The following is a 16,989-nucleotide window of genomic DNA, read 5'->3' as shown; positions in this document are numbered from 1 at the left end:
ACGTTTGTTAGCAGGATTGCAGAAAAACTACTGGGACAATTTTCATGGAACTTGGTGGGAGGGCCAGGTCAGAGGGTCAGGTCAGGGTTATGGTTCTGATCCGACTCACACAAAAGCATCATAGCAGATTTGTGCCAGCTGAGCTGTGCTGGTTTTCATCTCACGACTGATCTTCTGTCATTTGTCTCTAAAAGGGCAAAATGCCAACCCCAGTGAGAGGAAGGAGGCCATGAAAACAGCTGAGGGCTTCATCAAGCAGATGGGCTATCCTGCAAACACACAGGTGGGTGAACATGCTTCTTCTTCTTCACATTGTTGTACCACTTATGCACATGACTAACTGTTTATCAGAGGTATGTGGGGGTTCACTGCTCGCTAGAAGTGGCCCCAGACAGTGCTAATAGTGTCAACCCCACAGATCCAAGTCCTCCCAGACGGTGGAGAGACTCCCATCTTCAAACAGTTCTTCTCCGACTGGAAGGAGAAGGACCAGAGCGTCGGCTTTGGGAAGGTCTTCGTCACTGAGAGGATTGCCAAGATTCGTCAGATTGAGTTCGATGCCTCCAAACTGCACGAGTCGCATCACATGGCCGCCCAGTACAACATGGTGGATGATGGGAGTGGAGAAACACAGGTGAATGAAGACATGTGAAACCATGGTAACGCTGTGTTGTTGACATAGTTACATCCAGTGATGATGTAGTGCTAAACGAAAGAGTGGTTGATCCTCATAAGGTAAACAAACCAAAACAATCAATATATTAAAATATTTATACCTTTAGAAGACCTTTCCCTTAAGACCCTAACATGTAACTTTTGATGTCACTTACAATCATGTATAGTGTGAATCATGTCATGAAAATGTATATGTGGTGGGTACACTGAAGTGGCTTTAGGTGGTCTACATTATGTATATGTGGTGGGTACACTGAAGTGGCTTTAGGTGGTCTACATTATGTGGTGGGTACACTGAAGTGGCTTTTAGGTGGTCTATGTATATGTGGTGGGTACACTGAAGTAGCTTTAGGTGGTCTATGTATATGTGGTGGGTACACTGAAGTGGCTTTAGGTGGTCTACATTATGTGGTGGGTACACTGAAGTGGCTTTAGGTGGTCTACATTATGTGGTGGGTACACTGAAGTGGCTTTAGGTGGTCTACATTATGTGGTGGGTACACTGAAGTGGCTTTAGGTGGTCTACATTATGTGGTGGGTACACTGAAGTGGCTTTAGGTGGTCTATGTATATGTGGTGGGTACACTGAAGTGGCTTTAGGTGGTCTATGTATATGTGGTGGGTACACTGAAGTGGCTTTTAGGTGGTCTATGTATATGTGGTGGGTACACTGAAGTGGCTTTAGGTGGTCTATGTATATGTGGTGGGTACACTGAAGTGGCTTTAGGTGGTCTATGTATATGTGGTGGGTACACTGAAGTGGCTTTAGGTGGTCTACATTATGTGGTGGGTACACTGAAGTGGCTTTAGGTGGTCTACATTATGTGGTGGGTACACTGAAGTGGCTTTAGGTGGTCTACATTATGTGGTGGGTACACTGAAGTGGCTTTAGGTGGTCTACATCCATCGCTTCTTGTTCTCATCCTCCAGATCTGGAGAGTGGAAAGCAGTGGACGAGTTCCTGTGGACCCAAAGACTTATGGCCAATTCTACGGTGGAGACTGTTACATCATTCTGTACACGTACAGGACAGGACAGATCATCTACACCTGGTACTCCTGCTTTCAGCCACTAAGCTAGTTTTGCATAGCTGACATTGCGCTGTTCCTTCCTCCTGTTATGCTCTGATGCTCTCCTCATTTATCAGCAATGAATCCTGATGCTATCTTTCATATCTTTGCTATATTTTCATTGTCCTTTGTTCTACTGTTGAAATTGCCAGCTAATGTCAACACTAAATAAACAGGCATTACTTTGATGTACATTTAACTCTTAACACCGTTCCAATACTGTTTGCGCACACACACACACACACACACACGCACACACACACACACACACACACACACACACACACACACACACACACACACACACACACACACACACACACACACACACACACACACACACACACACACACACACACACAGACGGACGGACGTTGAAGTCAGGTAGAGGTGGTCTGAGTATCCGTGCGACAGAACAGCCACCAGTGTTTTGTTACCAGGGTGGTCTCCATAATTAACTCACCAAAGAATACATTTACCCACAATTGGCGACTAGTAAGTGTTAATTTTGGACCCTGGGTGCAGCCCAAGAAAATATAATAATAATAATAATAATAATAATAATGTTAAATGTGGCTATTTGTTTTGAATAAAGGTTGTTAGGCTTAACATGAATTTGCATACTAAGAACTTAAAGAAAGCATTTGAAATGAAATATTGCGTTATTCAGTTTTATGGCCGGTAAAAAATAGATTTGGCTGGCAATTTTCTTAGTTTACCAGCCATTGGTACTGTAGATGGGCCAAAAAGCTAATTTTGGACCCATGTCTGCATCTTATTACTAATTTATTTTTCTGCTGCAACGCTGCTAATCTCCCCACCGGGATCTTTAAATTGTAATCTTTTCTTATGAATCTTGATATCATTGTTTGTTTGATGTCGTCCTCCATCTTGTCGTCAGGCAGGGGGCCAGCAGCACTTTGGATGAGCTGACAGCCTCGGCGTTCCTGACTGTGCAGCTGGATCGTTCAGTGGGAGGGAACGCAGTCCAGGTAAAGTCTTCAGTGGGAGGGAACGCAGTCCAGGTAAAGTCTTCAGTGGGAGGGAACGCAGTCCAGGTAAAGTCTTCAGTGGGAGGGAACGCAGTCCAGGTAAAGTCTTCAGTGGGAGGGAACGCAGTCCAGGTAAAGTCTTCAGTGGGAGGGAACGCAGTCCAGGTAAAGTCTTCAGTGGGAGGGAACGCAGTCCAGGTAAAGTCTTCAGTGAAAAGTGCAAAACACATTCAAACCATGCCTGGAGATGATATAGTGAATACCATAGCCTTAAGGTTTTAAGTGAAAGTCTAGTAACGCTAAACAAGTATTTTCACACTATACAGGAAGCCACTGAAAACAGGAACAAAAAACTTCCCCTTCATAAGTAAAGTGTAGATCAGATCAGATCAGATCAGATATGCAATGTCCTCAGTAAATGTGTCATGATGACGGGAACTTTTCTTTACGTTTACATAGCCAACGGCAGCTTCATCTCCTCAGACAATGATTGGGCGTATTTTCAAATTAGTTAAAACGTTGATAGTTGGTAGCTAACTTTTTCATGTTGACCCATACCCTCAAATGTCGTAATACGTTTTATAGTAGTGAGTGAACTGTGTTGGAACATCATATCAACTTGATAAACCAAAGCTCAAATGTATTGCGATCTAAAAAATAAAACAAAAATGTGGCTAGGTATAGTGACTAATAATGTTGAATAACTATAATAACTATGTTGCTGGGCAGCTAAAGTCTGGGCAGTTTGACTGGTGTTTGACTGGCCCATTTCAGTGGAAACGTTTTCTAAATACAACTTTGGCAAACAAATAGTACAATTTTCCACTTTTTCTACGATGAGCAAGGAACCCCCAAAAGTGGAAAACCCACAATCCATTTCAACAGATCCACCTGCTAACAGCTACCTCGTTACAGACAGTTAATTTTCATTTTCATTCATTTTTCATTCATTTTTGTGTGTGTTTTCCTTGGTTCTGACCTCCTGTAGGTCAGGGTGCCTCAGGGAAAAGAGCCATCACATCTCCTGAGCCTCTTCAAGTCCAAACCTCTGATTATATTTAAAAGTGGTACGTCCCGCTCTGGGGGGCAGGCCCCACCGCCCAATACCCGACTCTTCCACATAAGAAAGAACCTGGCTACCATCACAAGAATTGCTGAGGTGAGGAGTCTCCTCCTGTATATCATTATTACCAGGCTACAAATACTGAAAGTGCATATTTGTCCATAGCTTGACTCTAGCGGTGGTGTTGTGAACTCAATACCGCCCCCATCTGGCAGCATCGGGTTAACCCATTGATACCTGATGCAGCATTTGTGTGTGTATCCCTTTACGCGGTTCGCGGTCTTAAAGGGATACACACACAAATGAGGAATATACACACAAATGCTGCATCAGATATCAATGGGTTAATTTGTGCATGCATATGACTTCAACGCTTTTGTTTCATCCACATCAGGTGGAGGCCAGTGCTGCCAGTCTAAACTCCAATGATGCTTTCCTGCTGAAGATGCCCAGTGGGCAGGGCTACCTGTGGATGGGCAAGGGGGCGAGTGGTGAGGAGCAGAAAGGAGCTGAATACATGAGCAAAGAGCTGAACTGTAGCAGCAAACACATCATGGAGGGAAAAGAACCAGGTATAATAACCATCCATATGTAGGGGTGTCACAATATATCGTCCCACGAAATTTCGCGATAGTAAAACGTCACGATATGTATCGTTGAGATGAAATCTCATATCGTGAAAAAAAAAAATTTTTTTTTTTTTTTTTTTTTTTTTCAAAAATAGACAAAGAAACGTCTTTGTTTGTTGAAGTTCAATGTGTGGAAAGTAGTTCAGTTGAACAAGTCTCTGAAGAGACACATGAGAAGTTATACAGGAGTTTGAGTTTCTGGCAAAACTGTTTACTTGACAGGAAAAACTGAAGATGCATAAAAAATAGACTAAGAAAAGTCTTGTTGTTTGAGTTTGAAGAAAAACTGAAGATGCATAATGAGTATTTATACTGCTGAGAAACCTTTTAGTTCAAAATAAATCTAAGTGACGGTGTAACTCATTCTATTTCAAGATAAGCCTTATCTCCAATCTCATGTTTTTTCTAGTTGTTATTGTAATAACAATTTCCCACAACAGCATGTTTTGTATTTGTGCATTTCAAATAAAATACTACTTTTCCAGTCATATATTGTCATTATTCAAGTTTAAAAAAATATTGTTAAAATCGTATCGTATCGTATCGTTATCGTGAACCCAGTATCGTGATACGTATCGTATCGTGAACTGAGTGTATCGTGACACCCCTATATGTCATATTTCATTGTAGAGTTGTAATACAGGCGTCCGTGGCATGTCGTGCAACGGCAGATAGATTCCCTGCCTACCAACACAAGGGCTGCAGGTTCGAGCCCCCGTGTTGCCTCCAGCTTGGCACAGTTGGCCGTGTCTGTGGGTGGGAAGCCAGATTAAGGGTTTGTGTCCTGGTCGCTGCACTAGTGCCTCCTCTGCTCGCCCGGGGGCACCTGTCCGACGGGGAGGGGAACTGGGGGGAGTAGAGCGATCCTCCCACGTGCTACCTCCTGCCGGTAGAGGGGCCAAGTACAACTGGGGAAAAGATGGGGGGAATCTGATTTGTCTTATATATAAATATATTTCATCTGCCCAAAACAAAAACAGTCTTCTAGTGTCAATATCACTATACTGTATTAGCTGAGGAGAGTATCGCTCATTATCGCCCCCTCATATGGACGTGTTTCCCTGATAAACATTTGACCATGTGACCTTGCAGCTGACTTCTGGGCAGCGTTAGGAGGGAAGGCAGAGTATCAGACATCAGCCAGACTGGAGCATCAGACCCTGATCCAGCCACCTCGTCTGTTTGGATGCTCCAACAAGAGTGGCAGCTTCACTGTAAGTAAAGTATGTAGTAACCTCAGCTACTTCAAGAGTCTGAGAAGGTAGCTTCACTGTAAGTATGTCACCTAACCTCAGCTACTTCAAGAGTCTGAGAAGAAGGCAGCTTCACTGTAAGTATGTAGTAACCTCAGCTACTTCAAGAGTCTGAGAAGAAGGCAGCTTCACTGTAAGTTTGTAGTAACCTCAGCTACTTCAAGAGTCTGAGAAGAAGGTAGCTTCACTGTAAGTTTGTAGTAACCTCAGCTACTTCAAGAGTCTGAGAAGGCGGCTTCACTGTAAGTATGTAGTAACCTCAGCTACTTCAAGAGTCTGAGAAGAAGGTAGTTTCACTGTAAGTTTGTAGTAACCTCAGCTACTTCAAGAGTCTGAGAAGAAGGCAGCTTCACTGTAAGTTTGTAGTAACCTCAGCTACTTCAAGAGTCTGAGAAGAAGGTAGCTTCACTGTAAGTATGTAGTAACCTCAGCTACTTCAAGAGTCTGAGAAGAAGGTAGCTTCACTGTAAGTATGTAGTAACCTCAGCTACTTCAAGAGTCTGAGAAGGAGGTAGCTTCACTGTAAGTTTGTAGTAACCTCAGCTACTTCAAGAGTCTGAGAAGAAGGCAGCTTCACTGTAAGTTTGTAGTAACCTCAGCTACTTCAAGAGTCTGAGAAGGCGGCTTCACTGTAAGTATGTAGTAACCTCAGCTACTTCAAGAGTCTGAGAAGAAGGTAGCTTCACTGTAAGTTTGTAGTAACCTCAGCTACTTCAAGAGTCTGAGAAGGCGGCTTCACTGTAAGTATGTAGTAACCTCAGCTACTTCAAGAGTCTGAGAAGAAGGTAGCTTCACTGTAAGTATGTAGTAACCTCAGCTACTTCAAGAGTCTGAGAAGAAGGTAGCTTCACTGTAAGTTTGTAGTAACCTCAGCTACTTCAAGATCAAGGGAATCTTCCCGATAGTAAGACACAAAGCATTCTCTTAATGTGTTAATGTCTTAATGTGTATTTGCCTTCGCAAATAGGTGAATCTCCGAAGATGTTGGCGTGTTCCTTTAATAGTGCGTGCAGTATCATCAGCAGTGGCATTGTGTTGTGTGCAGGTGGAGGAGGTTCCAGGAGAGTTTACCCAGGATGACCTGGCTGAAGATGATGTGATGCTGTTGGATGTGTGGGACCAGGTAGGTTTGGAGGCGGAGAAAGAGTTCAACCATCCCTGAAGAAACTGGCCAATCACACTAATGCTGCCAATGTGATGTTTCAGGTGTTTGTCTGGATCGGAAAGGATGCCAACGAGGTTGAAAGAACTGAATCTTTAAAATCAGGTGAGGTTTTAATTCAATTCAATTCAATTCAATTCAATTCAGTTGTATTTATAGTGTAAAATCACCATGAGACAGGGTCCCGAAACACTTTACAGTTAAAGAAAGCATCATAGAACAGTACACTGATGATACAGTGCATGATCAGGTTGAAAGGAAGTAAATAAAAGCAGAGACAGTATAAGAGCTACAATAAGAACAATACGTTAAAGGGAAGGGTGTTAAAACAGGTAATAAATCAGTCACAATGAGAGAAATAATAGTAAAATAAAGTACACTATCAAATAATATCATATGCATGTGAGAATAAATAGGTTTTAAGTCTGGTTTTGAAAATATCGATGGAGCCAGCCTCCCTAACTGATCGAGAAGCTGGTTCCAGAGATATGGAGCACGATAGTAAAATGCTCTACTTCCTACTGATTTTTTCTTCATTTTTGGGACGGTAAGATAATTACCATTCAACTGACAAGCCCATTGTTGAAGCGCAACCTTCTTTTTCTAAACATGAGATATGTTGCCTCTCTTGTCTCGTTGCTATCTGGAGACCAGACCCGTCACGGAGCGGAGCGGCCCCCAGTTGGTAACCATGATAGTAATAAATATTGTGTGCAGCTTACAGATGACACCATATTGTTCAGATCTTTCAGTTACCTGTTACTGCCACATGGGGTCGCCAACCCAGCTTTAAGTTTAGTTGACGTTTATTAAGTACTTGCATGGCAGCTGACATGTGAAATACGTGAGCATCGCAGAACCATTTCATATAAAAAGTACACATCATTAGATAAGGAAAATAACAGTTGTATCATAGACCATCAAAACATTGTGGGATAAATTTACATTTTGATACAAAGTTACTAGGGAACTAACAAAGTGACAGCCAGCCAGGGCCGGTTCTAGAACAAGATGACTAGGGATGCATCCTAGATAGGAAGGGGTGCACATGCACAGGCTGACCCGGGTAACCTGACGCTGCCAGATCGATGAGTTTGCTTCAAATATGATTGTGAATTTGTGGAACAATGCCGCCCCCGTCTGGTGGAGTCAGGCTATGACCCGGGTGGCCGGCCACCCGAAACATTTGACATGTTATTTTACTAAAAAAAAGCATTTTACCATCATTTCAGGTAGAATGATACCAGCCAAGCAAGAATATTTCAAGTGTTTCAAGTGCTTTACTGAAATATTTGGACCATATAATGATAATACAATTATCTCAACCTTAAAAGGTTACATATAGGTGCCAAAAAGCCATAAATTCACATCAAAGAACAAAGAAAAACAACAATTATAATTCAAGTTTAAACAGTAAGTGTGCAGCTGCAGCATTTATTTTTATTTTTTTACTTTTCAACTGAGCATGCAGACAATTAAAATAAGGGTGCAATGCGTGCTTTTGCACCCCTGTAAAACCGGGCCTGCAGCCAGCCCTCAGTGCCATGTAACCAGACAGTTGATTTAGCACATAATCCTAGGATGCTGTTATTGTGGGGAGTACTGCTTTGTGACTCTGTAGCATGTGTTTCCCCTGTAGCCAAAAAGTACATCGAGAGCGACCCAGGCGGCCGGGACAAGCTGTCTCCTGTGGTGGTCGTGAAACAAGGCCACGAGCCGCCCACCTTCACCGGCTGGTTCCTGGCCTGGGACGCCTCACACTGGGATGCCAGAACCATGATGTCAATGAAGCTTTAGACAATACATACTATATATCCAACCAGGGAAACATACATAGGCTATTTTGATCTACTCCACCTATGATGACATGAATGAATGGTGGTTTATATCAGTGCCACCCAGTTTGGGGCCCGCAGGCTTTTTTTTTTTTTTGGCTCACCATGGCATTTTGACAAGCTCATTGTTATTATTTTTTTCTTATTTTTTTCTTATGCTATTACAGATACAGGCTTCATGAACAACATTCAGAGAGCCTAGCATTGATCTGCAGCTACTCATACATATATGTGAGACTGATTAAGTATGATAAATAGAAGTCCTTGAGTTTTAGGGTCTCGTGCTGAGGAGGTGCTTGTTCAGTCTCTTCTTGAAGGCATTCTCCTCTTACTTTTAAAGTGCTGTAAAATCCTAACCATAATGACTATGAAATGTAAATGTTGTGCAGCTAAAAAGTAGGCTACATAATCTGAGTTTTACAGCACATTATATCATGTATGTCTTATCTACAAGGAATTACGGTGTGCCCCTCTCCTACTCTGTCCCCTCTGACTGTCGCTGGCAAGACGAAGTGATCGAGGTGGATTCAGAAGCATGGATGCTTTAGGGTGTTTGTTTTTCACAATCAACTCTGCAAATTTATAAAATTACTGTTCAACAGATAAAGGAGTAGTGTTTTTATTATTTTGAAAATGTATTTCAGATTTAGAATGTTAATTTAATTGTCTCTTCATATATCATGAACATTTATTTTTGGCTCACGGCCCTCCATCCAGACTAATTTTGGGTCCTTCATATAGGAAAGAATTTGGGCACCTCTGGTTCATATGTTTTGCCATGATAAAACCAATGAAATAAAACAAATTAAATAATTCAAATGTGCTTTCCTGTGGTATTTCTTCATTGCAAACTGGTTAAACATGTACATATATTTTTTACCACAGGGTGTCGCCCAGACACATGCACTGTAGGCGCAGCTGCTTACAATATAATGACCCCCCAGACCCCCCCCCCCCCCCCCCTTCCCCTCACATGTGTTCTTGGGGCTGGAATACAGTACATGTATGTTGACGGTTACACTTCAAACTGCTAATATTGTAGCATCTTCTGGCTGTGAGCTTTTGAGCCTGTCTTTATTAAACTCTTGAATTCTATTAATCACTAGCTTGTATTCAACTGTTGTACCCATATTTCAAGGCAAGGTGATGCAATTTTAGAATATTTGTATAGCACATTGCATACACTGAGGCAATTCAAAAGTGTTTTACAGAGTAATAAAACACAGAAACACAATTCAGATACTGCAGAATATGTTTATAATTTGAAGACACAACAAAAGCTGTAGCCTATTGTAGGCTATAGGCGTGGCTATGTGTCTGTCACGTACAGGCCTGTCTCCTCATGGTAAACAGGCTTATTTCCTCCTGTATGGGCCACTGATTGATCAAACACTTTGGTAGACAGGTCACCACCATCAAAGCCATCTGACAAATGTGAATGATTATGCTAAGCTAAGCTATGTGTCATTTGTAAGCGCCAGACACATGAGTAGCCTAAGCTACAGTAGTATCTGGGCTATATGACCTGATGCATTAATACATCATGGTTCAGCAGAGCAAACTATCACTTTGCAGCAGTGTCAAGTGTCAAGCAGTAGCCAGTACAGCCTTGGGCACTGGTTGCAGAGTTGGTTGAGTCATATCGACTAGTTGAGTGATAGAAACAGGCGTGTCGCCAAGAGAGTAATAGACATTGCTCTTCGCCAATCAGATGAAGGAGACTTTGGAGGCAACTTGGTGAATCAGCCAACCACCAAGCGCCCGAAATAATGGGTGGGACGGGACCCTCCAATGCGGGTGAAGAAGCTGCCTGCAGCTGTTGTGTTAGTTAGCCCGAGTAAGACCGGAAACATGGTGATTTTGCCTTCAAAATAAAAGCGTAAGTATTTGGCCTAACGTTTTCACGGAATTGTCAGTCCTGCGCTGCTTCCCCCCCCTGTCCATAGCAAACACTGCAACAGGAAATGAGCTGGGGTTCAATTTAGAATGTTTTTGTCGTCAAGTTAAAACTGTCTATTGAACAGCACAGCAGCATAGAACAACACTATATTGTGTTATCCACATTGTGGATTCCACAATTCACGTCCGCGCTCATTGTTTTGGCTTGCTCTGTGCCCCCAGTTTCCGGTTGCGTGCGTCAGGTCGTCCGCAAGAAATGTTTTTTTATTGCAAAAGTCTTACCGGAAATACCGTTGTTTATTCTTGGTTAGCTTGACACTGGGGAATGGAAAGCGCGTCCACTCTGCTGGAAGCGCTCAGTGCTCAGTTGATATATGAAAGCGCAACAAGCAAAGAAGGACACACCGTCTACTGTGACCCAGTCAATTTGGACTAACGTGCAAGGCTTATTGTAAAGGTAAGAATCCCACGCCTTTTCTTTTCTTTTCTTCCATCGTAGAAGGCGACACTTGCAGTCGACTAGTAGTCGATAGCCAGGTGCATTCCCAATATTGGGAACACAAAAATGTGTACGTCTGTTTCCATGCCAGAGTCCAGCCGCACGTTATTCAGCTTGAATGTTTCTAACACTTCTGTCAGGTCTATACTAGCTTTGCCACGATAACGCATCGTTCTCCAAGAGCGGTATCGAGACTGTCACGCCAAGGCAAGCTCAATTTAAGAATCTGGCTATTTCATGTGGGCTTGGTTATCTGCAAAGGTAACCTGAGGACACGGATTAAAACGTCTGAATTGCTAGCATCCGCTCTTCAATTCGGCATGTAGGCTATAACATTAACGTATTAAGCAGCGCTGACGTCCAATGAAATGTCCACTTTTGTAGGCCAACTGTTCACCTGTTATTCCCACTTTAATATGACACTGTGGAGAGGACAGTACGAACCAATACAAGTTGTGATTTTATTGAAATAAAGTACTGTTTCGCTGCCAACCATTTATAACCCGCATTTACTAGAAGACAGTAACGTCCCGTAAAATGCCACTCATATTTTATGAGGTGTATTGTTTGTCGATAAGCCACAATTACTTAATTTCCCGGGTTTTCCAATGGATTTTGGTGCTAATGTTCTCCATACGAGAGAGCAGTGCGTCGGCTACTGTATCTGGGCTAGGTCTGGCTATGTTGCCGAGCAACACCTTTTGATGTTTTGGCTCTTAGCTCCATGACAGCTTGAAGAACAGCTCCCTGCTATTAAAATCCCTGTGCCTGTCTGTCACTGCACATTGTAGGCTACTACGTTCAGATGAAAGTCGGGTCTCCGTAAAAATTCAAAGGCATCTCTCTCCTGTTGACGGATTCACCCAGTGAATAGAAATTAGCGTATCAAATCCCTGCGGGCTGCTGCGCTGCTACATGTGCAAATAGGCTCCCATCCACCCCGCTGTTTTATTTCTCATTCATCTCCTATGGCAGAATGATGTGAGGATGTGTAGTCTGAAGGGAGATGGGGCTACATTCACCTAATCTGCACTTCTCCTATTGTAAATCAATTGGGTCTTAGTTGTTTATGTGTTTTTGCAGTTGATTACAATCTCTCTTGCATTCCCCTCCTCCCCAGGTTCCTGCTATATATGGATTAAAAGCAGTCTGGTGGATATTTGGCGAAGGCAGATCAAACTTCTCCCCCTCAAGATGGGGAATGGCTTGTCGGACCATCGGGCCTTCTTCCCCTGCCTCCCGTCTTTCCAGGCGCTCCACATCGTCATCCTCGGGCTGGACTGCGCGGGCAAGACCACCGTGTTGTACCGGCTGCGTTTCAACGAGTTCGTCAACACGGTGCCGACCAAGGGCTTCAACACGGAGAGGGTCAAGGTGCAGCTGGGGGCACGCCGGCGCACGGCCGCCTTCCACTTCTGGGACGTGGGCGGGCAGGAGAAGCTGCGGCCGCTGTGGCGCTCGTACACGCGCTGCGCTGACGGCATCGTGTTCGTGGTCGACTCTGTGGACACCGAGCGCATCGAGGAGGTAGGGGCCCATAATAATCCATATCACGATATGCGGTAACGTGTGTGTGTGTGTGTGTGTGTGGCCGTGGGGGAAAACGGTAGGATTAGGATTTCCCCCACCACCCTGACCCATTGACCACGTGTCTATGATGAGACACCGCCTGAATACTTCTTCATATCAGTCGATATGATAATTATGACCATATTAGTAGAGCTGCAATGATGAATTGATCTTGGTGCTGTGGACAAAACAAGAGATTTGAGGACATTATATTGGCCTTTGGGAAACACTGTACGACATTTTTCACCATTTTCCGACATTTTATAGACCAAACGACTAATCGATTGATCGAGAAAATAATCGATAATGAAAATTATTGTTAATTGCAGCCCTAGATATTAGTCAATTAGCATGTTACCATTATAAAGGCCACAGGAAAAACTGCCAAGAACGCCCATTTGTGTCACAACGGATGTCTGCACCTACAAACATGTCTGACAAATGAATGTGCTCAAGTCTATCACACTGTGCTTTAACACGTTGCACTGAGTCAGTTACTAATGCTGTAGATGTATATAGAAAATATTGAAGATGTATTACAAAAATATGTCATTGTTATTTAATCATATTCTATCGCAATATATATTGATATTGATTTATTGTCCACCGTAGGCCAAGACGGAACTGCACAAGATCACACGGCTGGCGGAGAACCAGGGCGTGCCGGTGCTGGTGGTGGCCAACAAGCAGGACTTGAGGAACTCACTGAGCCTGGCCCAGATGGAGAGCCTGCTGGCCCTGGGCGAGCTGGGAGCCTCCACCGCCTGGCACCTCCAGCCCGCCTGCGCCATCATCGGAGAGGGGCTGCAGGAAGGGCTGGAGAAGCTGCACGCCATGATCGCCAAGAGGAGGAAGACACTGCGGCAACAGAAGAAGAAGAGATGATGGCGACGTGCCAAAATCGCCAGTAGGAACTATTAAGAGTTGGATCCAAAGCCCGCGGGAGGACGACACGTGGGCTGCGTCCAAATCTGATGGTCGCTCGTGAAAAAGAAAGAAAGAGAGCAATCACCAGCCAATCAGCCGGCAGCCCTTTGAACTCTGACTGCTGATAGGCTGAGATTGATCTGTCCAGAGGAACTGTTTGTCTCTCACACAGGCTGTGGAATTGATTTCGTCTCCTCCCTGGACTTCGGACGTCAATAGTCCCCTCAGCGACAAAGAGACACTAATGTCGTTTTTGAAGGAAGTATTTTGCCATCCAGCAAGTTGTGAAGTTTACACTAAACACTCAAGCATCAAAGACGGAGAATGAGCTCAAACCCTTTTATGTCGTTTGTTAATTATATTTTTTGTAGTTTACCTGTTCAGTAAACGACAAGTCTATATTTTTATTTGACCAAAGCTTGTGTCGAGGTTGCACAGAGGAGCATACAGTAGGGCTGCCACGATTATCGCATTACCGCGGTTATACAAAAAGTCACGCCCACCGCAGGGTCAAGCTGATTATCGCATAATCACTTTTTTCTTTTTCTTTTTTGCTTGTAAAAGTGATATAATCTGTAGCCAGGGCTGCATGCTTCTGGTCGTTTGGCCGATTGTTTGGTTATTATGCACCAGTCTGACCAGATTCTCATTGTCGGACAATCGCCGGTGTTAATAATTGCATAAGAGAAATTCAATTTCATAAGAAGAAACGTGCTCCGGAATGAAGTAACGTGCCGCGGAAGCAACACAGAGCTTTTCTGGAAGCGCGGCACACTCTCTCACACAGGAGCAGAAGTGGCTAGACAGGCTAACCACAGTTTAGCTGCTATCTCGACTGAAAGGGGAGCAAACAGCAGATTAAATTGGTCAGCTATCGAGCACAAACAATGGACGCGTACGCAGTCATCATCAGCTGTTAACGAGCGACTAACGTTACGTTATTTAGCCTACCTTATGAGATGACAAGCAGGCTAACGTTACGTTATGTAGCCTACCTTATGAGATGACAAGCAGGCTAACGTTACGTTATGTAGCCTAGCTTATGAGATGACAAGCAGGCTAACGTTACGTTATGTAGCCTACCTTATGAGATGAGAAGCAGGCTAACGTTATGTAGCCTACCTTATGAGATGAGAAGCAGGCTAACGTTATGTAGCCTTCCTTATGAGATGAGAAGCAGGCTAACGTTACGTTGTGTAGCCTACTTTATGAGATGACAAGCAGGCTAACGTTACGTTATGTAGCCTACCTTATGAGATGACAAGCAGGCTAACGTTACGTTATGTAGCCTTCCTTATGAGATGACAAGCAGGCTAACGTTACGTTATGTAGCCTACCTTATGAGATGACAAGCAGGCTAACGTTACGTTATGTAGCCTACCTTATGAGATGACAAGCAGGCTAACGTTAGGTTATGTAGCCTACTTTATGAGATGACAAGCAGGCTAACGTTACGTTATGTAGCCTACCTTATGAGATGACAAGCAGGCTAACGTTACGTTATGTAGCCTACCTTATGAGATGACAAGCAGGCTAACGTTAGGTTGTGTAGCCTACCTTATGAAATGAGAAGCAGGCTAGTCGTCACAGTGAGGTGGACGTCCTCAGTCAGAGATACACTCCGGTAATATTAACACAGACTGTTATAAGATGTTACTGGAATAAATTGCAAAAGCTGTCTCGCTCTCCTTTCTGCCAACTCATTAGCCACGCCATGCTAACGTTACATAACCATAACATCATGATCGCACACGCTTTCTGAAAGCTGTTTCCCATCAGAGCTGAATATGGCCAGGTGGTGCACGGCACGTTGATCACTCTTATCATTTCAGTAACGTTACAATGCTGCAAATAGCTTTTATTTACAATCATCAGCTATCAGGTATAGTGCACTCAGTACACTGCAAAAAACAGTACACTGCATTTTTTTTCTTTTTTTGCTGTTACCGCGACCGCTTGATTGGCTCCGCTAATTTGTGCGGTATGGAAAAAGTAAATATGGCGGCAACCCTAGCATACAGTAACGTATAGTGGCAGTTAGGCAGTGTTTTGTCTCCGTGTTGCACAGTGGGGAGTGTGGTCCGTGTTGCACAGTGGGGAGTGTGGTCCTCCGTGTTGCACAGTGGGGAGTGTGGTCCTCCGTGTTGCACAGTGGGGAGTGTGGTCCTCCGTGTTGCACAGTGGGGAGTGTGGTCCACACACGTTTACATGAAGCTTAATGATTCACTAAGTAGAGGCGGAAATTCCACTGTTACAAAACAGCTGTTGGTGATGTTCTTTGACACTGTTACAAAACAGCTGTTTGGTGATGTTCTTTGCATTTCTGGGCCTGTTGTGTTGTTGGGTGTATTTGGTCATATTCTTAGTGCAGCTGCTGCTGCGATGGAGTTTGATAGCAGAAGATGGTGGGTAAAAGTTCTATTGTGGTGTCGGCACGTCCAAATCAAAGAGTGATGGCTTCTTTCTAGAGCTATTCTGCACCAAGAGGCGTTCAGCCATCATGCAGGAGAAGTTCAGCCATCATGCAGGGAGAAGTTCAGCATCATGCAGGAGAAATCCATCCCAGATGAGGAGAGACACCAGACCAATGTCATGTGATCATGATCACTTCCAACTTCCTCCTAAGAGCCAACCTCGCCCGTCTCAAGACACGCTCAGCTGGTCAGCGCAGACGCAGTCTAACATGCACTTTATTGGTCTTTTTCCTGACCTTCAAATGGACATTGACAGAATGCTGTATGATTCTGACACTAAATGAAGTGAAATATTGCTTTAAAAGAAGCGTTTATACATATATATATATATACATATACATATATATATATATGGCAGTGTGTTCATATTTATGTGTTTGATCAAATTTGTTCACTTTAAATAAAGAAACAGAAAGACATAGTGGATGCTGTATTTCTTTATCTTATCAGCGTTGCTGCTGATGGGTCCAAAGCACAGGCCATCCGGTGGCCGAGTTGAGATTGCGTCACTTCTCTGCTCTGCTCTCTGGCCTACGTGGAACTGACAAACTGTACATAATAAAGGGTGAATCAGGGCTGTTTGCTCAGGGAAACGGGGCTCTTCCTGCTCTTCCTGGTTTGTTGGAACATACGGAAAGTATAGTATAGTAGCCCTTTGCAGCAGGAAACACAGGGAACACTGGTGCTCTGCCACATTTTACTTAACCCCTTCAGCACCCTGACGGCGACACCAGCTAACCTACTGCTAGGGATGGGCAATCAACAACGAAGAATTGGTCAATTCTACTAATGAACACAATTGGACTCAACTCCAATCAATCAATTTGTAATGGATTATTCTGAAGTAGGCCGTATACTAGATCCAGATTTCACAACAAGTGTGTGTGTGTGTGTGTGTGGGGGGGTGTTGTTCAAGGCTCATTGGTTGAACGCCAACTGGCA

At 43.7% G+C, this 16,989-nt stretch overlaps 2 protein-coding genes across 2 annotated transcripts in view; both read left to right on the top strand.

The window, feature by feature from the left end:
* The window catches only part of scin (scinderin), a 20,535-nt gene extending 11,046 nt beyond the window's left edge, over positions 1–9,489 (top strand). Inside the window, exons 7-16 of the mRNA XM_083645567.1 lie at positions 195–283; positions 419–634; positions 1,606–1,727; positions 2,647–2,737; positions 3,726–3,896; positions 4,195–4,372; positions 5,522–5,643; positions 6,728–6,805; positions 6,889–6,949; positions 8,484–9,489. Of these exons, the coding sequence (XP_083501693.1) occupies positions 195–283; positions 419–634; positions 1,606–1,727; positions 2,647–2,737; positions 3,726–3,896; positions 4,195–4,372; positions 5,522–5,643; positions 6,728–6,805; positions 6,889–6,949; positions 8,484–8,641 (1,286 nt within the window). The 3' untranslated portion in view covers positions 8,642–9,489. The remainder of the gene's footprint in view (positions 1–194; positions 284–418; positions 635–1,605; positions 1,728–2,646; positions 2,738–3,725; positions 3,897–4,194; positions 4,373–5,521; positions 5,644–6,727; positions 6,806–6,888; positions 6,950–8,483) is intronic.
* A 1,463-nt stretch (positions 9,490–10,952) lies between these two features.
* arl4ab (ADP-ribosylation factor-like 4ab) lies at positions 10,953–16,295 on the top strand. Its single transcript, XM_083646159.1, has 3 exons — positions 10,953–11,035; positions 12,198–12,604; positions 13,259–16,295. The coding sequence occupies exons 2-3, from the start codon at positions 12,272–12,274 to the stop codon at positions 13,529–13,531; spliced, it is 606 nt and encodes a 201-aa protein (XP_083502285.1). The 5' UTR covers positions 10,953–11,035; positions 12,198–12,271; the 3' UTR covers positions 13,532–16,295.
* The last annotated feature ends 694 nt before the right edge of the window (positions 16,296–16,989 follow it).

Source organism: Poromitra crassiceps, assembly GCF_964638095.1.
Source record: "Poromitra crassiceps genome assembly, chromosome: 11".
Lineage (NCBI taxonomy): Eukaryota > Metazoa > Chordata > Actinopteri > Beryciformes > Melamphaidae > Poromitra > Poromitra crassiceps.
This window is presented reverse-complemented; position numbering and strand designations above follow the sequence as displayed.

What these genes read in the sequence shown, in the direction of transcription:
- arl4ab (XM_083646159.1), top strand. Translation starts at nt 12,272, where the DNA reads ATGGGGAATGGCTTGTCGGACCATCGGGCCTTCTTCCCCTGCCTCCCG. An exon ending in ACACCGAGCGCATCGAGGAG is followed by an intron (nt 12,605 to 13,258) that starts GTAGGGGCCCAT and finishes TGTCCACCGTAG; the next exon opens with GCCAAGACGGAACTGCACAA.